Source organism: Colobus angolensis, unplaced genomic scaffold (genome assembly GCF_000951035.1).
Source record: "Colobus angolensis palliatus isolate OR3802 unplaced genomic scaffold, Cang.pa_1.0 Scaffold18, whole genome shotgun sequence".
Classification (NCBI taxonomy): Eukaryota; Metazoa; Chordata; class Mammalia; order Primates; family Cercopithecidae; genus Colobus; species Colobus angolensis.
In genome coordinates, this window is record NW_012114932.1 from 7,176,105 (window position 1) to 7,199,299 (window position 23,195).

The following is a 23,195-nucleotide window of genomic DNA, read 5'->3' on the forward strand; positions in this document are numbered from 1 at the left end:
TTTGTAGAGACGGGGGTTTTGCCATGTTGGCCAGGCTGGTCTTGAACTCCTGACCTCAGGTGATCTACCCGCCTTGGCCTCCCAAAGTGCTGGGATTACAAGCATAAGCCACCGCACCCGGCCTTTACAAACAATTTTAACAAGTGCAGCTTTCTGGCTTCTGCTTTTTTTTTTTTCTAGCGATGGAGTTTCACTCTTGCCACCTGGGCTGGAGTGCAGCAGCACGATCTCAGCTCACTGCAACCTCTGCCTCCCGGGTTCAAGCAATTCTCCTGCCTCAAACTCCTGAGTAGCTGGGATCACAGGTGCACACCACCACTCCTGGGTTATTTTTGTATTTTCAGTAGAGACGAGGTTTCACCACATTGGCCAGCTGGTCTTGAACTCCTGACCCCAGGTGATTCACCCCCCTCTCGGCCTCCCAAAGAGCTAGGATTACAGGTGTGAGCCACCACACCAGACCAGGAGTTTTTAAAAGCCAAAAAAGAGCTGTTTGAAACAAGACTAGATTTTGCAAAGTCCAAGGTTTCTAAAGCTTGTTCCTTTTGGTCATAGAATTCATTTTCATAGACGGTTTATTCTTATTTGACAAACAATTTTAACAAGCACAGCTTTCTAGCTTCTAAAGCTCATGGCAGGCCAGGTGCAGTGGCTCACACCTGTAATCCCAGCACTTTAGGAGGCTGAGGCAGGACGATGAGAGAAATCACTTGAGCCCAGGAGTTCAAAGGTCAAGACCAGCCTGGGCAATATAGTGAGACCCTGTCTCAAAAAAAAAAAAAAAAAAAAGCTCGTGGCAGATGAAGTAGCGCTTGAGCCCATTAGCACAGGGGAAGAGAGGCCAACACACTGACAACAGCAGGTCTGTATTAAGGTCAGCAAGAGTGGAATCTAAAAATATAAAGAGCAGACACAAAATATCCGAAAAGCGTCTGGGGTCATTCAAGGGCAAGTAGGTTTTATATACATTGATAGACCCTGAGAGGACAGCCCCAAAGCTAAGCCACTGTGTCAATTTAGAACAGATTTGGTGTCCTGTATTTAATAAAACAGGAGCATTATATCTCAGGGGTCAGCAAACCACAGCCTGCAAATCAAATCCTGCAAGCTAAGAACTGTTTCTACTTTTACAAATTTTTGCAGAGGCAGGGTTTCACTCTGTTGCCCTGGCACAAGTGCAATGATACAATCATAGCTCACAGTAACCTTGAACTCCTGGGCTCAAGCAATCCTCCTGCCTCAGCTGGGACTACAGCCACACACCTCTGCATCCATCTAATTTTTAAATGTGTTGTAGAGATAGGGTCTTACTATATTGTCCAGGCTGGTCTCTAACTCCTGGCCTCAAGCAGTCCTCCTGCCTCAGCCTCCCAAAGTGCTGGATTATAGGGATAAATCACTGCGCCCAGCCTGTTTGTACATTTTTAAATGATTTTAAAAAGATTAAAAGAGGAAAAAATATTTCATAATACGTGAAAACATGAAATTCCATAAATACAATGTTCAAAAATAAATAAAGTTTTATAGGAATTAAGTTTTTTTTTTGAGACAGGGTCTCCCCTGTCCCCTAGGCTGGAGTGCAGTGGCTCGATCACAGCTTCATTTCCCAGGCTCAAGCCATCCTCCCACCTCAGCCTCCCAAGTAGCTGCGACTACAGGTGCATGCCATCATGACCAGTTAATTTTAAAAACTTTTTTTTGTGGAGCGGGAGTCTAGCTATGTTGCCAAGGCTGGTTTGGAACTCTTGGATTCAAGTGATGCACCTGCCTCAGCCTTCCAAAGTGCTGGGATTACAGGTATGAGCCACCGCACTGGGCCTTTTTGTTGTATTTTCTGTGGTTACTTTTGGATTACCACAGCAGAGCTGGGGCAGTTGGGAGAGATTTGTACGGCCTACAAAGCCTAAAATATTTGCTATCTGGTGACAGTAATATTTACTAATATTTCAGTAAATATTACTAGACATAAATATTTACTCTACAGTATATATAGTATATATTTATATTATATAGTATATACTATATATTATATAATATGTATTTACAGTATATAGTATATATTGTATAGTACATGCTATATATAATAAATATATGCCATATACTAATATGACTCCTGGCTGAGGCAGGAGGATTGCTTAAGACCAGGAGTTTGAGACCAGCCTGGACAATATAGTGAGACCCTATCTCTACAACACATTTAAAAATTAGATGGGTGCAGTGGTGTGTGGCTGTAGTCCCAGCTGAGGCAGAAGGATTACTTGAGGCAGGAATTCAAGGTTACTGTGAGCTATGATTGCATCATTGTACTCAAGCTTGGGCAACAGAGTAAAACCCTATCTCTGAAAAAATTTAAATTTATACTATATATATACTATATATAGTGTATAGTAAATACATTCTGTAGTATATATTTGCTATAGTAATATTTATATATTAATATAGCTTTACTGTAGTAAATATATTAGTAATTAGTAATATTTATTACCATTTACTATTTAGTAATATTTGCTAAAATATTAGTAAACATTACTATTAATATAATAAATAACATAATATAATAATAATAAAATTAGTATAACCAATAATATAATATTATATTAGTAAACAGAAATACTAATATTTATTAAGCCTTTATAGAAAGTTTGCTGACTCCTTATATATACTATAGGTTATAAATATTTTAATCAAAAACGATCAAAATTTAGGCCAGGTGGGGTGGCTCACGCCAGTAATCCCAGCACTTTGGGAGGCTGAGGCAAGCGGATCACTTGAGGTCAGGAGTTCGAGACCCGCCTGGTCAATATGGTGAAACTCCATCTCTACTAAAAATACAGAAAGCTGGGCGTGGTGGTGGCACGCCTGCAATCCCAGCTACTTGGGAGGCTGCAGCAGGAGAAGCACTTGAACCCGGGAGGCAGAGGTTTCAATGCGCCGAGATTGCGCCATTGCACTCCAGCCTGGGCTACAAAGGGAGACTCCATCTCAAAAAGCAAAACAAAACAAAACAAAAAGATCAAAACTTAAAAAAAAAAGGGTTTTGGCTCTGTTTTTTAGGGGACCCAGGTCTCCAAACTGACATATTTTCTGAGGCTTCCAGGTGTTTGAGGCTTATTTTATTTCATTTAAGGGAACAACACAGAGTGGTTCTTCGCTCATGAAAATGAAGAGAACGAACTAAGTGTCTGTTCTTCTTCCTTGATTTCACGAATCCTCCAAATGGTGTCAATATGGTATACTTTCCAATTTAGCTATTTCATTACTACTGTCGATTTTTTTTTTCTGGAAAACAAGGTAGTGACAGACTGTGGTCCACACTGTCTACCACCTCCCCACTTCTACCAGTGACCCTGGGATCTCTAGCATCAAGAAGCTGCAGGTGTGTTCTTTCAAGAATCCAACTAACCAGGCGCCCAAGTTCAACACAGTCCCCAAGTGAGGACTTACTTTCCAACCTCTCTCTTACAGATTAGTAAAATTTCTCTTTAGGTCTTACCTTCAAAATACCAAGAGTGGGTGAGAATTTAAGCAACTCTTCTATGACATCATTATACCCTTTGTTGGCTGCTTTCAATAATGCCGTTGTGCCGTCCTTAACACAAAGAGGAAAATAAAAGTTGATTATTAACATATGTCTGTGTTGCTTAAGAGCTGTCAGCTGGGAACTGGAATGTACCATTGTCAGAAATGAATGAAATGTGGAAATTAAGCACAGATCAGCAATGTCTCTTAATCTAGGAGCATTTTAGAGAATATTAAGCAGTTAATTCTGCATGCAAGAGTATCAGATAAACAGTGACTTAGATTATGTTAGAACTCTGCCATTTGGGAATTCATACTCCTATAGTTCCTGAGAACACTGGGCAGGGACAAGGGGAATTTCAAGAGCATATTTTTAGGCCATGGATGGATCAAAGAGGCATTCTCTGCTGTTCATAACTTAGCAGAAATGGTTAATTGTCTTTAATAATTTAGATCACTGTTGAGCTGTATTTACTGTTTCTAAAAAAATTATGCAACCTTGCCCTAGTCTGCTCTAGGTATCCGCCTGTGTGTGGGCAGTAGGGGTTAGGGGCATGGGTGATAGATTAAAATCTGCTAAAAGGCCAGGTGCAGTGGCTCACGTATGTAATTCTAGCACTTTGGAAGGCCAAGGCAGGAGGGTCACTTGAAACCCCATCTCTACCAAAAATACAATAGCCGGGTGTGGTGGCCCAGTGCCTGTAATCCCAGCTACTCGAGAGGCTGAGGCAGGAGAATCACTTGGACCCAGAGGCGGAAGTTACAGTGAGTTGAGATAGTGCCACTACACTCCAGCCTGGGTGACAGAGTGAGACTCTGTCTCAGAAATAAATAAAATCTGCTAAAAAAGAATGAAAAGCCAAATTCAAAAATTAATATTTAGCTTCTGTTATTATTTTCTGGCTCAAGAACACAGTTTCCAAATTCCTTTTTGTCCCGTTTTCACATATCAATCGCTGTGTTTGGAGGATTTAGTTCACAATTCTCCTGTAGCCAAGAAACTACTTCGGCCTGCCATTAGGGTTTATCTGTAATCAGAAAGAAGGAAGATGGAATTGCGGGGCGGGGGGGTTCTTTTCTGGCTTCAGAGATTGTGGGAAGAAGAGGAGTGGGAGAGAGGGCAGTGAAATGGCGGCGAAAGCGTCTGGTGATTTCCCTTTTTTGGAGCTTAGACTTGGAGAGGGGAAGGTGGGTTATGTAAGCAAGGGTTATACAAAGGCCACAGCAAAACACAAAAAGCAAACAGCATAGGTGGTCAGGCTCTCTTCAAGCCTTCCTTGTGGGGAAAAGGGCCTGCTGTGGGGCACACAAAGGCAGTATAAGGTGACACCAGCAGAGGCCAGTGGAGGCTGCGGGCCGACAGGGGACGGGGTGCAGGGGGGTCTGCAGCCCCAAAGAGCAGGGGCGAGAGGCAGGGCCTGCAGGAGGCGCAGCACCAGCCAGGGGATCCCCCTACCCCAGCCCCCAGGACAGCCGGGAGGCCCGGTCTCTACCACCCCCAGGCCTGAGGCTAAGATTCCACCCTGTCTAGTGCGTCCCAAGGTCATCTCGGGTGGAGCAGGAGAGAGACCCAGCAGCACCGAATCGGACCTTGACTTTGTTTTCCTGCTCAAGAGCAGGTAGAGGTTGGGAGGAAGCCCTTGTGGGCTGCGGACTCAGTCAAGACCCGTTTTCTCCGCACAGGCGCGCTGGGAGGCTTCGCTCTGTGGCCGCGCGACCCGGGCACTCACGTTCCGCGCAGCGTCGCGGTCGGCTCCGCGCAGCAGCATCACCCGCACCACCTCGCTGTGGCCCATCTGGGACGCGATCCACAGGGGCGCTGTCCCGTCCTGCGGGAAGAGGAGGCGGCGGCCGCCGTGAGTGGGGCGCCCGGCCCCACCCGCTCACAGAATGTCTTTAACTCCAGGGGTCTGAAAAGGCACTCCCTGACCGCAGATCATACTCTCCAGCTGATCCACACCGCCCAGGAGGCACTAAGAAAAGAGGGGGTGTGTGTAGACCACGCACGCAGACGGCACATGGCTGAGCCTGGGCTACTTGAATCATTGCCAGTATTGAAATTTTGGCTTATAAAATCATCCATTTTGTGGCTGGATCTTTTACCAAAAAGTGTGGTACAGCCTTCATGGAAGGATGCATGGGAATCTTGCTTTGAAGGCTTGGGGGAGCAGTTGAGCTGGATACATACACCACGGCAGAACCAAATTCCACAAACCCACAGAGAAGCCGGTCTGTTCCTCCCAGACTGTCCACTTCTTCGCTTTCCCAGTGGGTCACACCTTAATGTTCACACAATACACACCCTTCATTCCCATAGAAAAGCAGGCAGTTTCCTTTGAGGTGGGGTCTGCGGGTCAGAGAACTCAAGTCATTTCTCCTGCTCTTCTAGTCTGGTGTCCAGAACCCTGCACAGCCACTTCATTTCTTAGGGGGCTTAATTTTATGTGGAATGCGTTGTTGTGTCTTCTAGGAAGCACATAAACTAGTTATGGCAGAACAGCATTTTGGGGAATATTTCCTCCGCTTATATCTGGGAGTATTTCCCCAATACCGCTTTCTCTGTGCACACTAGGCCATGAAGTGGAGATATATTGCTCCAGAGGAGAAAAAAGTAAAACGTGCAAGGGATGGAGAAGGATTTGACAGTAGGGTGGTTCCCACCAGACGGGATGGAAACTGGGAAAGCCTTCCAGTGTGTGAAGGAGCTAGAGAGGGAGGGGGAAGGCGGAGGTCAGATGAGAGTGTCCATGTTTTCCTCCCCCTCTGCGTTGAATCTCGGGTGTGTTGTGGGGGAGTGGTAACCTAGGGGTGGGAGAAACATCAGGTCAGTTATGGGGAATTCCAGATGGGAAAGGATTTTCTCTTCTTGTGAGAAACCGGGAAAGTTACAAGCCCTTTAGAGAAGTTCTGCTCTCTGCTGGTGCCCGGGAGATTGGAGAGAAATGGCCATGAGAGTTTCAGAGTCAATGGTCCCCCAGTCCCCATGGCCCACATGGGCCTAGCACCTAGGCATCCAGGAGTCCTGTCTGCCTGTGGGAAATCAGAAGCGATAGAGAAACAGTGGGCTGGAGTGAGCCTGGGGTTGGGAAGATAAGGCCATAGCGCCCTGACTTCCTGAGTAGAGGCAATGGCCAGGCCAGCAGACAATGGCGAGACCAGCCGCATCCCTGGGGTGTACCAGTGCAGGATGCTTGCGGACCAGCACAAGGGCCACGCATGAGTCTCCCCACGCTCATCTCAATGCCAGGATGACAGTCTGACTCTTAGGTCCCTTCGGAGAGAAGGGCAGGAGGGAGCAGGATCCAGAATTGGCTAAAGGTAACCTCTGATGTAATTATGGTAATGTGCCCCAAGAGACTGTTTTAGCCAGATAAGACGGAATTGCTCATCGGGGGAAGGGGGGCTGATGAGCAAAATGATTCAGTTATAGAATATAAAGTTACATTTTCTGCTGCAATGTGTAATTTCAACCTTAGCCTACTAGCAGAAGTAGGTACAAGATTGTTGCCCATTGCTGAACCGGGAAAGGAGGGAGGATGAAGACATCTGAGCTGGGTGGGGGAAGCTGGTGACTTGGAAGCCCAGGAGGACCTGGGGGTGCTGAAGAGCAGTCACAGGATGTTGGGACCTGTCTTGGGAGAGACAGTGGAAGAGATGCTGAAACAAAGGATAGAGGGAAGCGGAAGACACTTTAACCTACTTCATAATTGTTCCAGGGTCCTCTTGGTGGAAATATTCTTGAACCTAAATATTATCATGAGCTATTTGTACTTTAATTTGTACTTTAGTTTAAAAGCACTTCCATATTCTTTATTTGATTTTCCCAATTCAGGATTTAATTAATCAATCATTCAAGAAACCAATAACGATAATTATTATTCGAGACAGGACTCTGTTACCTAGACTGGAGTACAGTGATATGATCAAGGCTCACTGTAGTCTCTACATCCTGGGCTCAAATGATCCTCCTGTCTCAGCCTTCCTAGTAGCTGAGACTACAGGTGTGCACCACCATGCCCAGCTATGTTTTTTTTTCTTTTTCCCTTTTTGTAGAGATGGGACCTTGCTTTGTTGCCTAGGTTGTTCTTGAACTCTTGGCCTCCAGCGATCTTTCCACCAAAGTGCTGAGATTAGAGATATGAGCCCAGCCTAAGTCTCAAGCAGAGTGCTAAAAATAAGTCCTGGAGAAGAGACATGGAGGTTTCCATATGACTGCAGTGCCATCATAAAGTATGGACAAAAATGCACAAAATGAAACAGGAGGGAGGGCTGCTGCATGGGGAATGTGGGCTCAGTGTCCTGGATAGAGTGCTATCTGAGCTGAGTCTTGAAGAAGGACCAGGATTTTGCTAGGTGGGAGAGAGGGGAAGGGTCGTTTGAGGAAGAAGGAAAAGCAGCTACAGTCACAGTGGCTTGGACAGGCATGGCTCCTTCACGCAGGGTGAGAAATCCAGCTGCTATAGCCAGAGCGGGGTGGGTGGGACCCTGGGAGGCAGGAGGGGATTGTGGGTCCAAGCCAGTGCTAATAATAATGTGCTTCTCCCTCCGTGCCTGCTCTGGGTCTGTTTTGTTCTTTGTCGCTCTCTCCACCAGAGGGCGGGCAGGGAGAGGCAGCCAGCAAAAAATGGCAGCCAGCTGTCTATTCGATGTGCTTTTCAATGGCTTGGTCATTATTAGTAAACTTGTATTAACAACTGAAACTAATATATGGGAAAGTGCTAAGAGGTGCTATATCATGAAAAATTATCTATCTATCTATCTATCTATCTATCTATCTATCTATCTATCTATCTATCATGCAGTCTTGCTCTCTTGCCCAGGCTGGAGTGCAGTAGTGCCATCTCAGATCACTGCAACCTCTGCCACCCAGATTCAAGAGATCCTCCTGCCTCAGCCTCCTGAGAGGCTGAGACTACAGGTATGCACCACCACACCCAGCTAATTTTTGTATTTTAAATAGATATGGGGTTTCACCATGTTGGCCAGGCTGGTCTCAAACTCCTGACCTCAAGTGATCCACCCGCCTTGGTCTCCCACAGTGCTGGGATTACAGGCATAAGCCACCATGCCTGGCCAAAAAATTATTATGATCAATTTAGAACATCAATGATAACACTCATCAAATATGTCATCTTAATTGGAATAGTCATGGGAGGTGGAAAAAGCAATCAGTTCTTCCTGGCTAGAAGACCTTAGGCAAATCACTCTCAGTCTGAGTGTCCTCTAATGAAAAATTATTAGCTTCACAGAGATAAGTGAGAAAACATATAGAAAGGTGGTGAGCACGAGCATTGGCTCACAGATGCTCAGGAAATGTTAACTGCAGCTGAGTAGTATTTATCATGAGAAACAATAAGCCCCTTAATTTGTACTTTTGTTCACAAAATACTTCCATATGCTTTTTAATTTGATTCTTCCATAGACCCTGTGAGATAACTGACTGTAAGCAGGTAGGAATGACTGGTAAAATGAGATTTGGGGGCTGCCTGTGTATTTCATTACTGGTAATTACATCTCCAAATCTGATTTTGGAACCCAGGGAGTTGCATGTGAGTTAGAGCATCATTGTCAAATCAGATTATTTATCAGCTGATTATTTAGTTTATGAATTAGGAGAGGTTTTCCTCTTTTGTATAGCTTAATTTCTGTTTTCTCTTATTTTTTCCTTCTGGTATAATGGTTAGAGCCTTCATTTTCATCATGAAAATGATGGGGTGCAGTGGCTCACACCTGTAATCCCAGCACTTTGTGGGGCCAAGGCAGGAGGATGGGGATGGCTTGAGCCCAGGAGTTCGAGACCAGCCTCAGCAACACAGTGAGGCCCCCATCTCTACAAAAAAAGAACAATGATTTTTAATGTTTTTTTAATTAAAGATATAAAAATAATTTTGAAAATGATGAAAAGTAAGTCAATTTAGCTCCTTTTTGTAGGGCTTTGCAATGTATCAAAATGTGACAAAACATTTAAAAATATTCAAATAGGTTTTTGAATACTTCCATATACTTTGATATTTTTAATACTTTGATATTAAATCAAATAAATCATTGTGAAGTTATAACCTCTACAGCACTTTTTTTAAAAAGGTAATGGTCAGGCATAGTGGTTCACACCTGTAATCCCAGCACTTTGGGAGGCTGAGGTGGGTGAATCGCTTGAGGCCTGGAGTTTGAGACTAGCCTGGCCAACATGGCAAAACCCCGTCTCTACTAAAAATATAGAAGTTAGCCGGGTGTGGTGGTGCACGCCTGCAGTTCCAGCAACTCAGGATTCTGAGGCAAGAGAATCACTTGAGCCTGGGAGGTGGAGGTTGTAGTGAGCCAAGATCATGCCTCTGCACTCCAGCCTGGGTGACAAAGCAAGACTCCATCAAAAAAAAAAAGTAATAGAAAGTATACCTTGAAGAAGGATGAGATTCATAGGGTTATGATAGTTGTCTTTTACTATTTGTGTGTATATCAAGTAGAAAAGGATTTAGACCAATTTTTCAGACCAAGTGATAGAAAGAAGACAGATGGGTAAAAGCTACATGGAGACTTGGGGTCAATGTATAAAAGTTTAATGAGGGTTGGCAAAGACCAAAGAAACTGAGCAGATAGGAGTGAGTCCCCCAGGCCTAGAGGTGTTCAATAGTAGCTGATTATCATAGAAAGGATTTGAGTACCGATGGATGGATAAATAGAGTGAGTTTTGTAGTTTCCTCCAACTGTGTTATTCCCTCATTTGATTCGAGATAGTTTTTACAGCCAGATCACACCATGAGATGGAGTATATGACACGACCTGTATTAGAGACTAACCTTGGATGGTCTTATTTAGGCTCCTGAGAGTATTTGGGAAAAAGAACTAAAACCATCCTCCTCTGTGGGAATGAGTATCTGAAGCGGCACTAGCTCTTTGCTCCCCCGATTTCCAGTCTTCACACTCGGGTTACTTCTACCTACGGGGTTAGGCCAGTCAGAAAGTCTTGGGGACCAATTCTATTCTAAGCTGGGAGTCCAAGAGCTGTGAGGAACCTTGCCCATGGCAAAGGGAGTTCAATATTGAGATAATTTTCTTACTCACCCTACCCTGACCTGGACCCTATTTCTTATGATTATCCCTTGCATCGTGTGCCTGGCCCAGCAAATGGGTCTGTAAGAGATGCTACCAGATGCTGCATTGCCCATGGTCTGACTCTATCCTCCCCAGTCAAGGGTGATGGGATTGAGGACAGGCAGGCCAGCCAGTCACTGTGGCCTGGTGCACAAAGATGAGCTGTGACAATGACATGGCTATCCCCAGAGTTTGGCAGTCTGATCCATAAACCTGGGGACCACATACAAGTAAGCAGACGAAACTGGTAAAAAAAAGAAAGGAGTGGGGAGAGAAAGACATGTGAAGGGACTTTGAGATGACAGAGAACACACGGCTCACTAGAGAAAGTGCAGCCTTGATTTCTGATGGGTTTTCTGTTCCAATGAGCCCTCGTTGGAATAGAAATGATAATAACACCAATACCTAACATTGCACTGGGTGTGTATCAGACACCGCATTAAGAGTTTTGCAGGGATTATTTCATTTAATTCTTGCAGTAGTCCTAAAAATACTGAATACTGAATAAATTCAGGAAGAGTGGGCAACTTGCTAAGGTCACACAGTTAATAAGCAAAATGGGAACTGTGTTTCATTTTAAGATATCTATATCCCCATAATTTCCAAGCTGCTCTCCACCCAAAAAATCTGGGTCTGCTCCCTAGCTGCCTCTTACCGTCTTCCTGCGGCTGATGTCCTGCTTATGAGTCTGGGCCCTATATCTGGTGCCTTCTTCTAACTCTCAGGGCACTGATCACTAAATGCTACAGGCTTCCAGACCTTCTTGGTGCTCTGCACCAGCCACGGGGATCTTCGGTCAGCCAACACACTTTTTCTGAGTGTGTACCACGTGCAAAGGGCATAAGACAGAGTCCTTGTCCTTGACAAGCAGCAGGGCCTTCCTATGGCTGTCTGCTCTCATTTCCAAACCCTCAGGATTCTATGTCAATCTTTTGACTCCTTCTCCCACTGCCATTGATGGGTTCACCCCTCCAAGCTTCTGACGTGGGAGAACATTTACTTTTTGGCCCCAGCTACTCTGTGTACAAGTTAAGGCTTCTGTTAGGAGAAGGCACTTTATCAGATGGCTTTTCCTCCAGGCTTCAAAGAAATACTGTTTAGCACATGAAAAAGACTAGACAGAGATGAGTTATGACTGACTAACCTCAGCTCTGGGTTAACAGGATCAGACCTTTGCATTCTATAAAAGTATTGTTTTAATAAGGCGGGTGAGTTGAGTTGGGAAAATATATGTCAAGGCATTTGGTTAACAGAAAAACAGAAATAGCCACCTCAGCTAGTGATTAAAAAGGTTTGACTCATATCAACTCAACTTGGTGAGGATACATGGAAAGAAATGAAAATGAATTTTTAGAGTGAAATCTATATTTCAATGATCTCTGTGACTCTTGACCTTTTAGCTTAGGACAATATGGAAGGAAAATATTTTTTCAGGTTTCAAATCAAGAACATAATCTTCCTATTGTCTGGCTATGACTAGCTTTGGGATTATGATTCCTCATCCCAAAGTACTAAAAAGGTCTTCATTTAGTTCTCAGTGATAGAGTTACAAAGAAAAGTCATTCCCACTACAGTTCAGATTCCCTGAAGCTCATATCAAATGTCAGCTGAGTAATTTCAATGTAACTTTGTCAACATCCTGTTACAGGATACCATAATAAAATGGTAGGGCTTCATAGAATGGCAGTGCAACAATTACAAATCAGATTTAGCAAAAGCATTAGGAAATTAAACCACGCAGGTATCCTTGTCCTCATTTTGTAAATTCAAGGACTTTCCAATAATGACTCAATGCATCAGCTGAGATTTCAGAATAAAACGTTGGTTTCCAAATGCTCTACCTATAGTATATTTTACCATGTGCAGGCCATTTTAATAGAAACTTTTAATGAGACTTTTTTTTTTTAAACCTCCTTATAACTTGTGACAAAGTCAGCCAGGACTGGTATCACTTTTATCATACGCATGGCACTGTTTTCTTGGAACAGAATAAATATGCAGAGTTTAGACTTTCATAGAAGACGGAACTTGAGCTAGTCTGACCTGGATAGATAACAACCCCTAATTATAAGCTCACAGCAGGTAATACAAATTATTATGATTTGAGGGCACAAAGAAGTATACTCTATAAAAAGGAAAAATTCCATTGCCTTTTTTTCCTCAAAGCAATTCTTATTTTATAAGACACCCTTTTCCTGAATAACAATTCTTTCAGGGCTGAACTCAAAATAATTCAAAACAACTGCATTAGATGCAGTCTTTAGAAGGTGTAGCACTTGCTCCTTGACCAGAGGGAGGATCCCTGCACGCAAAGACTAGGTCATCCACTTTGACCAGGTTATCCTAACTCTTGAGGAAGAAAAAACAGCTGTGGTGTGTTGTGGCTACTGTTGCAATGTTGGTTTACTCTTTAACTTCTTGGCTTCAACATCACTGCATGACTCATTTTAGATTTAAGTGGGCAGGGCTCATGCAACATTTGAAATATAATCTCTTATATCGGCTTGGTTTTTTACAAACAGTACTTTAGGCATATAAAGAATAAAATTCAAAGTGCCAGAAATTATTTTGGAAGGATGTACTAATAGAGAGACTTGATAATCTTGATAACCTCACATTCTAAATTCACAGTGGTATCTTCAATAATGGCCCCAAAATCAAACTTATGCAATCTAAAAATAACCAATTCCTCTTACTAATTTTAGTAAAATGAAGCCTCTGATTTAGAATGAATCAACAATAACAAAATAAGAAGGACCAATACGAAAATATTAAACTCCAATCCTCAAAAGTCAACTCTAGCCGGTACAGAAGTAAAACTTTTTTGAAACCGCTTCCTTTCCCAGGAGTATTCCTGGGGCCACCTAAGAAAAACTTTACAATTCTAAAAATATAACCTTACATTGATAGCACTGTGTGGTACATGATAAGTACTCAAGAAATATTGATTGAGTGTTGAATAAAACAATTATTTAAAATGTGGGCATTTGAAGAGATCATCAGGCTCATCCTGCTCAGTCTCCTAACTTTCAGTGATGAAAGTCAGGCCCAGAGAGGTTGATTCACTTGTTCAAAGCCACACAGCTCAAATTATTGGCAGAGATGGATCGAGAACTCGGGATTCCTGACCTCAAAACCAGTTCGCCTTCCTAACCTCAAACCACTCTGCCCAAAGGCTCTTTCTTTTTCTCAGGCTCCTTATGTGCTTGGGCTTCTAAAGACCGAAGAAACCTGTGTCCAAGAGCTCAGACCAACCTTAAAGTCCTCATAGCTATTCATTATGTGAACACAGAGAGTCATTCCTGTATCAGGTCATATTACAGTGGAGATGTGCCTGGGTCCAAAATCAGCTTGACTTTTCCCTAGGAAACTACCTTCATAGTAATGTTTCCTTAATTTGAAATGTTTTGTTAAAAATAAATTAACCTGGGGCCAGGCATGGTGGCTCACACCGGTAACCCCAGCACTCTGGGAGCCCAAGGGGTGCGGATCACTTGAGGCCAGGAGTTCGAGACCAGCCTGGGAAACACAGCTCTCTACCAAAATGTACCTCTACTAAAAATACAAAAATAAGCTGGGCGTGGTGGTGCGCACCTATAATCCTAGCTATTTGGGAGGCTGAGGCACAAGAATCGCTTGAACCCAGGAGGCGAAGGTTGCAATGGGTCAAGATCGTGCCACCACACTCCATCCTGGACGACAGAGCAAGACTCTGTCTCAAAAAAAAAAAAAAAAATAGTTAATCTGGACAAAAATAGTACCTACACAAGAGAAGCTAATTATAATACTGTACATTTGGAAGGTTCTTCACTGTTTATAAAGTGCTACCTGTATAATCCTGCATTTCTGTTCTTTTTTAAAATTATTACTCTTTTTTTTTTGAGACAGAGTCTTGTTCTATTGCCAAGACTGGAATGCAGTGCTGTGATCTCGGCTCATTGCAACCTCTGCCTCCCAGGTTCAAGTGATTCTCCTGCCTCATCCTCCCAAGTAGTTGGGATTACAGGCATGTGCCACCACGCTTGGCTAATAGATTTTTGCATTTTTAGTAGAGACGGGGTTTCACCATGTCGGCCAGGCTGGCTTGAAACTCCTGGCCTCAAGTGATCCTCCTGCCTCGGCCTCCCAGAGTGCTGGGATTATAGGCATGAGCCACAGCTCCCAGCCTACACTTATGTTCTTTTAATATCAGTTAATTGACTTGCTAGATGTTAGCTTGCTGTTGGTAAATGAAGGCTCAACAGTATAATAATTGTGAGAGATGAAGGTGCAGAACCTCCTAATGATTCCAATGGCATGGGCTCCTCTTTGGCTTGGTGGAAGAACTGGTGGGCAGGTAGTGAGGCAGCATTATCAGCAGGGGCCAGGCTACCTGACCCACATCTGTTTACCTATGTCCCAGGCCAGCCTGCACTCATTAGATCAGTGTTTGCACAGGAGGTGGCAGAGTGTGTACTTGACCTCAGACATCAAACACTTAAGTTTTGAAAGTACTGAACTGTGATGTCAGCTTGGTTTCATAGGCTTTCAGGTCAGCTCAGAGCATAGAACAGGAGATACCCTACTCAAAGATTCACTTTTCATCACAGAAGCAGAAAGGTTTAAAGGATGCCTTGAGCTTACTGGTTATCTCAGATATGTGCTGCCAGGGGACACCCAGCCCTCCCTGCCCCATGCTCCATGTGCTTGGGCAAATGTCAACAGTGGACATTACCTGCCTTGGCTGGTTGACTTTTGCTCCTGAAGCCAGCAGTAATCGAATAACATCCAAGTAACCACCTTGGGCAGCTAGGAAGAGGGCAGTGGCTCCATCCTGAGAGAGAACAAATTAAAAGCATTAAAAACATTATCTTTCACATTTATTTTAAAAGAAATTAGGGCAGGCGCAGTGGCTCATGCCTGTAATCCCAGCACTTTGGGAGGCCGAGGTAGATGAATCCAGGAGATGGAGACCAGCCTGGCCAACATAGTGAAATCCCATCTCTGCTAAAAACACAAAAATTAGGCTGGGCATGGCGGCTCACGCCTGTAATCCTAGCACTTTGGGAAGCCGAGGCAGGTGGATCATCTGATGTCAGGAGTTCGAGACCAGCCTGGCCAACAGGGCGAAACCCCATCTCTACTAAAAATAGAAAAAATTAGCCAGGCATGGTGGCGGGCACCTATAATCCCAGCTACTCTGAAGGCTGAGGCAGGAGAATCGCTTGAACCCAGAGGCACAGGTTGTAGTGAGCTGAGATCGCACCACTTCACTCCAGCCTGGACCAAAGGGCAAAACTCCTCCTCAAAAAACAAATAAAAATACAAAAATTAGCCAGATGTAGTGCCGCATACCTGTAATCCAAGATACTCGGGAGGCTGAGGCAGAAGAATCTCTTGAACCCAGGAGGTGGAGGTTACAGTGAGCCAAGATTGTGTCACTGCATTCCAGCCTGGGCAACAGAGTGAGACTCTGTCTCAAAATAAATAAAATAAAATAAAATAGATTTAAAATATACACATTTAATATGTTTCCATCTCCATCTCTTTGTAGGTTTCCACCTTTTTGTCAATGAAGAGCCAAATGATAGATATACAAATCCCCCAAACCTCATTTTTTAAAAATTTCTTTTTAATGTATTTGTGAATTTCTACAAAAAAATTGTTTTAATTAGCTGGGCAAGGTGGCATGTGCTTATAGTCCCAGCTACTTGGGGGCACTGAGGCAGGAGGATCACTTGAGCCTGGGAAGTTGAAGTTACAGTGAGCCATGTTTGTGTCATTGCACTCCAAGCCTAGGGAACAAAGTGAGACCCTGTCTCAAAAAAAAAAAAAAAAAAGAATTGAGAGTAAAAGGTGTCCTTCTAATCAGATCTTTCCTACCCTTTTCTCTTTCTTGTCCCCTTATCCTTGTTCCCCAACATGAGAGTTCTGCAAGAATTAAGATACAATATGCAGCTGGGTACGGTGGGAGGCACCTGTGGTCCCAACTACTCAAGAGGCTGAGGCAGGGGGATTGCTTGAGTCCAGGAGTTCAAGACCAGCCCTGGAAACATAGCAAGACCTTCTCTCTCTCTCTCTCTCTCTCTTTTTTTTTCTGAGACAGGGTCTCCCTTTGTCACCTAGACCTGGAGTGTAGTGGTGCGACCACAGCTCAATGCAGCATCAACCTCCTCAGCTCAAGCGATCCTTCTACCTCAGCCTCCTGAGTTGTTGGGACTACAGGCGTGCATCGCCACATCCAGTTAATTTTTTTAAAAAAATTCTAGTAGAGACAGGGTCTTGCTCTGTTGCCCAGGCTGGTCTCGAACTCTTGGGCTCAAGCAATCCTCCTGCCTCAAAGCACTAGGATTACAGGCATAAGCCACCACACCCAGATGCCCTGTCTCTAAAACAAAACAAGACAAAACAAAACAAAACACAAAAGAACCCCGGAAGATGTTTTCAATGAAACTGCCCTAGAAACCATCTCCACAAAGTGTTTCTCTGCCAGCCCAGTAGACACCAACAACACCTATAAACACAAAAAAGCACTCCTGCATAAAGCCCAGAGCAAGTGTCCCTTTTCCAGTGCTCTTTAGTTTTCTTTTTTTTTTTTTTTTTGAGATGGAGTCTCGCTCTGCCACCCAGGCTGGAGTGCAGTGGCTGGATCTCAGCTCACTGCAAGCTCCGCCTCCTGGGTTTACGCCATTCTCCTGCCTCAGCCTCCCAAGTAGCTGGGACTACAGGCGCCCGCCACCTCGCCCGGCTGTTTTTTGTATTTTTTAGTAGAGACGGGGTTTCACCGGGTTAGCCAGGATGGTCTCGATCTCCTGACCTCGTGATCCGCCCGTCTGGGCCTCACAAAGTGCTGGGATTACAGGCTTGAGCCAACGCGCCCGGCCTAGTTTTCTTCTTAACTGAGTATCTGTGCCTTCTGGGCATTTCTGTTTTCTTGTACATGTATCACTGGTGCTTCCGGCAGATGTGCGGAGCAGCTGAGAGCATGCATTTTCCCTGGATGCTCCCTTCAGCCCGATAACATTCACAGCGCAGGGTGAGCTGCATTGTTTTCAGACCACAGTGGAAAACCAGAGCACACCCTAGAGGAAAACACCTAGAACCCAGCTAATTACCACACCTCCCATTGGGAACACTAACCTCAAGCAAAAATATGACACACGTTTCCCTGCAAGTCCAGCCACGTGTGTCACGTGGAGGGTCCTGGATTTCCAGTGGGTGTCAGCTGAGCTGCCAAACTGCCCTCCAGGCAATCATTAAGAAATTAATCAGCCTGTACAGATTTTCAAGCAGATGTTTTATATGGGGATAAAATTTTCAGAAAGTCTGCTGAAAACTCTCAGGAATTTTCTTTTTCTTTTTTTGTTTTTTTAATTTTTTTTTTAAACTCTCAGGAATTTTCCAAGATGAACTACCCATGCATTGAATTTTTCACTATGCATTCCAAGTTTCAGTTCTGCAAAACATTTAGATTGTTTGGGTAAAGGTAAAAGTCTTAACATAAAATGGAAGTTATAATGCATGAAATTTCTTGAGTCACCTTAAAACAGAGATGAAATTACTATGGAAAGGGGCTCTTCTTTTCCAAACACTTTGGCTTTTCCTATTCAATGTATATATATATATATATAAAAACTACACATTCTCAGATATACTTTACCTATATATAGCCAAAGACATATCTAACCTTTGGACCTGTGCTTCTTAGGGTGGCTACATGTGAGAAACACCTGTTGCCCAAGCTGTGCCTTCAGAGACTCCAGTTTTGTTGGTCTGGGGTGGGCCTCAAAATTGGTATTTTTTTAAACCTCCCCAGATAATTCTAAACGAGCAGCCAGAGTTGAGAATTGCTTCTTTAGATCATTATCAAGTAATTCAATCATTCTACTGGTGATGTTGCAGGCTCAAAGAGTGTTACAGATTTTGAAGTGCAGAGGGTGAGGCTAGCTGCTATGAATTTCAAAGAGGCCTGTGATTTGTCAGGGTTAACCATGTCAACTCTGGAAAGGGTGTTCAAATGGAAAAGTTCACACCTACACATCTCATTACACGTCTATGAAAGTACAGTGCCCCAGGCATAAGGGTTAAATGCCTGGCTGTAGGATAGCCTAAAATATAGTTCCTAGATCATTGGAAGTAGGAATTTTTCCACGCTTCACCATGAGACTGTCAAGTCTATTCATCTCCCTATATTCTGTTTTTTCCTACAAAACTGGAGTAATGTTTGCCATAAATCCTGTGGCATTATAGTAACAGTCAATTGAAAGGCCCTTGGGTGATGTACTAATTGACAGTTAGCTGCAAACAGACCCGCACTAGCAGTGGATGCCTTTCACAGGTCAATGGCATGCATATATTTCACAGAGGTCTTCATCCATCCAACCTCACTTTTCTTCCAAATACCTTAGATTTCTCCCCTTTGTGCCCTTCCTCACAAATACAACAGTATATTCTTTATATCCAATGAGCACATTTAGAAAAATTTTGTATATTTTGGTTTTCAGCAAAGTCTATATGCTGGGTTTTGTGGTTTGTCATGGTACGAATAAGTATCACATGATTTTTGAAGGTCTTAATTGCATAGGTACATGAAATGTTTCATCTGCACAACAAACAGATTTAAAAGGGAGAACAAAGATGGGTAAATAAGATAAATGTTTCTTTTTTTGTGGCGGGAGACAGAGTCTTGCTATGTCGCCTAGGCTGGAGTGCAGTAGTGTGATCTCAGCTCACTGCAACCTTCACCTCCTGGGTCAAGCGATTCTCCTGCCTCAGCCTCCTGAGTAGCTGGGATTACAGGCACCTGCCACCATCCCCAGCTAATTTTTGTATTTTTAGTAGAGCTGGGGTTTCACCACGTTGGCCAAGCTGGTCTCGAACTTCTGACCTTGTGATCCACCCACCTTGGCCTCCCAAAATGCTGGGATTACAGGCGTGAGCCACCGTGCCCGGCCAATACATGATTTCTATATTTTAAAAAAGCCCATCTGGTCCGCTACATATTTTTCTCTTGACTCAGACCAAAGTCCCACTGTCCACTACAATATTTTTGAAGTTGGCATTTCTGGCATCTGAATTTAGACTGCAATTTTGTGTGTGATGAGAAATGTCCTAATGTCCCCCTGAAATGCACTCACATAAAGTTGGTCATGGATGTTTGCTCCGTGCTTCAGCAAGGTCTCCACCACCTGCATGTGCCCGTACTGACTGGCAGCCAACAGGGCGGTGCCCCCGTCCTATGGACATGGAAAACATAAACACATTAGAGGTGGCGCAGGCACACATTTCACCAAGCAGATGCTTCTCACATACATAGAATTTAGGAAGAGTTTTCCCAAAGATAATAACAAACTCACTTTCCCTCTCTTTTTTTTTTTTGAGAAGGAGTCTTGCTCTGTCATCCAGGCTGGAGTGCAATGGTGCGATCTCAGTTTACTGCAATCTCTGCCTCCTGGGTTCAAGCAATTCTCTTGCCTCAGCCTCCCGAGTAGCTGGGACTACTGTCCCAGGAGTTCAAGACCAGCCCTGGAAACATAGCAAGACCTTGTCTGTCTCGCTCTCTCTCTTTTTTTTTTTTTTTTTGAGACAGGGTCTCCCTCTGTTACCCAGACCTGCAGTGTAGTAGTACAACCACAGCTCAACGCAGCGTCAACCTCCTCAGCTCAAGCGATCCTTCCACCTCAGCCTCCTGAGTTGTTGGGACTACAGGGGTACATCACCACATCCAGTTATTTTTTTAAAAAATTTATAGTAGAGACAGGGTCTTGCTATGTTGCCCAGGCTGATCTCGAACTCTTGGACTCAAGCAATCCTCCTGCCTGTGCGCCACCACGCCCAGCTAATTTTTGTATTTTTAGTAGAGATGGGGTTTCACTATGTTGGCCAGGCTGGTCTTGAACTCCTGACCTCAAATGATCTGCCTGCCTCAGCCTCCCAAAGTGCTGGGATTATAGGCATGAGCCACCGTGTCTGGCCTACTTTCCCTCTTTTATCCCTTTTACTTTTTCTTTATAATTATGGCAGAGTTCATCCTAAGGACATGATTATGTTGTATATGTGGGTGGCTTGCTAGAGATGTATTACAGTTATTTGACCAAGTTATTTATTATGAATTAACTTAGAGAATTCCTATGCCAAATGCAGAATCATCTATTTGCTTCTCAATATGAGAAACACAGAACAGAAAGTCTGTACCAAGTCTTGTCAGTTCTTGGAATCATCAGGAAAGCCTCCCAGGGCTTCTGGCCAGAGACTTTCCGGGCAAACACCATCTTCTCCCTGTGACGTAACCCAGTGGCAGACCACTGAGATTAAGGAGTGTTTATGGGGTAACCCTCTGGGGCCACTGCCCTCATGGGACAAGACCTGAGTCCATTAAAAGAGTGGATAGCTATGGCACATTCTGCGTGTCTCTCACTATCCTACTTAGTGTTTTCCTTTTAACATGTGCCAATTTGTCCAGGTCTCTTTAAAAGTGAGGCCCTAAAAACAAAGCAGAAGCCTGAGCAACATGGCAAAACTCCATCTCCACAGATAGTACAAAAATTAGCCAGGGCGTGATGGTGTGCACCTGTAGTCCCAGCAACTTGGGAGGCTGAGGTCAGAGGATCGATTGAGCCTGGGAAGTGGAGGTTGCAGTGAGTCAAGATCATACCACTGCACCCCAACCTGGGTGACAGGGTGAGACACTGTGTCAAAACAAACAAACAAAGTAAAAAAAAAAGAAAGCAACTAAGCGGAGCACTATAAAGTACACGTGCTCTAATGTGGAATGGGATATTCCTGTGTTCCCTCTACTCTACTTTTATCTCTGCAGCCTAAATTAGAAAGAGCTTTTCTACCAACCACATCATACTGCTGACTCATTGAGTTTGTGGTCAAGTAAAACCCTTAATGGTTTTCGTCAGGTGCTATAGCTAAGGCATTCTCTTTTCCCATCTAGCGTTGTTGAGCTGTCTGGCTCTTTGAACTGGACATCTGAGCTAATTATAAGTAATTCAAAAACACATAATCTGGTTCTAAAATATGAATCATAAATATAAGATATTGTAGTTTCTAAATTTGGGAATAAGGTGTTTGTTCAAAATACCTACTCATAGAGCCCCACCCTCAGCTCCACCTTCAGTAGGACTGGGGTGAGATCCAGAAATCTGCCTTTTGACCAGTCATGTGGGTTGATTATGTAGGCAGGTGGCAGGTGGGCCTCATGTGGAGAAACACTGCTATAAAAGGTCTGGAGTTCATAGGCGGGTAACATCCTATAAGGCTGCAGGCTGCGTGTGGCTGGGTAGGGCCTCCCCAGAGGCAGGCTCTGTGGTGGGGGAGGGTGCTTGAGATGGGCTTTGAAGAGTGGGGAATGGAGAGGAGGGAGACTGAGGGCTGAGGCTGGGGGTAGATGGTGGTAGTGAGGAGGCATCACAAAATTACGTAACAGAAGGAATAAGCACCATTTCTAAGTTTTGTCCTGTCAATTTTCCTAGCTGATAAAGTAATACATTTTCCTGCCTAATAAAGTAATAGAAAAGATAAAATATGATGATTCTCATAGATGAACTGCTATTATTTTTGTATGTATGTATGTATGTCAGGGTCCTGCTCTGTCGCCCAGGCTGGCTGCAGTGGTACAATCATGGCTACAGTGGTACAATCATGGCTCACTGCAGCCTTGAACTTTTGGGCGCAAGCGATCTTCCTGCCCTAGCCTCTTGAGTAGCTGGGACTACAGGTGTATGTCCCTGTGCCAGCTTTTAAAATACTTTTTACTTTTTTACAGATGGGGTCTTGCTATGTGGCCCAAGCTGATCTGGAACTCCTGGGCTAAAGCAATCCTCCCACCTCAGCCTCCTGAGTAGCTGGCATCACAATACCTGACTAATTTTTAAAAAAATGTTTTATAGAGATAGGATCTTGCTACATTGTCCAGGCTGGTCTCCAACCCCTGGTCTCAAGCAATCCTTTCACCTTGGCCTTCCAAAGTGCTGGGATTACAGGTGTGAGCCATCACACCTGGCATCTTTTATTTAATTAAAAAAAATTTTTTTTGAGACAGGGTTTCACGCTATCACCCAGGCTGGAGTACAGTGGCGCAATCATGACTCACTGCAGCCTTGACCTTCCAGGCTCAAGTGATCCTCTCATCTCAGCTTCCCAAGTAGCTGGGACTACAGACACATGCCACCATGCCTAACTAATTTTTGTATTTTTGGTAAAGATGGGGTTTCATCATGTTGCCCAGGCTGGTCTTGAACTCCTGGGCTCAAGCGATCTGCCTGCCTCAGCCTCCCAAAGTGCTAGATGTGAGCCACCATGCCCAGCCTCTTATATTTTATAAAACACAGTTTTGGGGCATATAGATTTAGTAACAGTGAGAACAGTTGTTGAAGCAAAGTTTTGATGACAGGATCATTTAAAACTGAAAGCCTCTCAGCCCTCCCTTCTTCCCATGGAAAGCTCTTGATTCCTGCAGCTGACCTAATGGAAACCTGTGGAATTGCTCATCCTGAGTTCCATGTTCCATGGATTTCTGAGATAGTACAAACTGGCTCATGTACAAAGGCTTTAGGCCAGTATTCGCTCGTTAACCAAGAAGACTGAAGCAGCCATAT

General features: G+C 44.0%; 1 protein-coding gene across 1 annotated transcript in view; it reads right to left on the reverse strand.

The window, feature by feature from the left end:
• Positions 1-23,195, reverse strand: part of ANKRD29 (ankyrin repeat domain 29) — a 50,477-nt gene that overhangs the window by 13,882 nt on the left and 13,400 nt on the right. Inside the window, exons 5-8 of the mRNA XM_011939328.1 lie at positions 19,728-19,826; positions 15,326-15,424; positions 5,250-5,348; positions 3,494-3,589 (exon numbers count right to left, since the gene is read on the reverse strand). Of these exons, the coding sequence (XP_011794718.1) occupies positions 3,494-3,589; positions 5,250-5,348; positions 15,326-15,424; positions 19,728-19,826 (393 nt within the window). The remainder of the gene's footprint in view (positions 1-3,493; positions 3,590-5,249; positions 5,349-15,325; positions 15,425-19,727; positions 19,827-23,195) is intronic.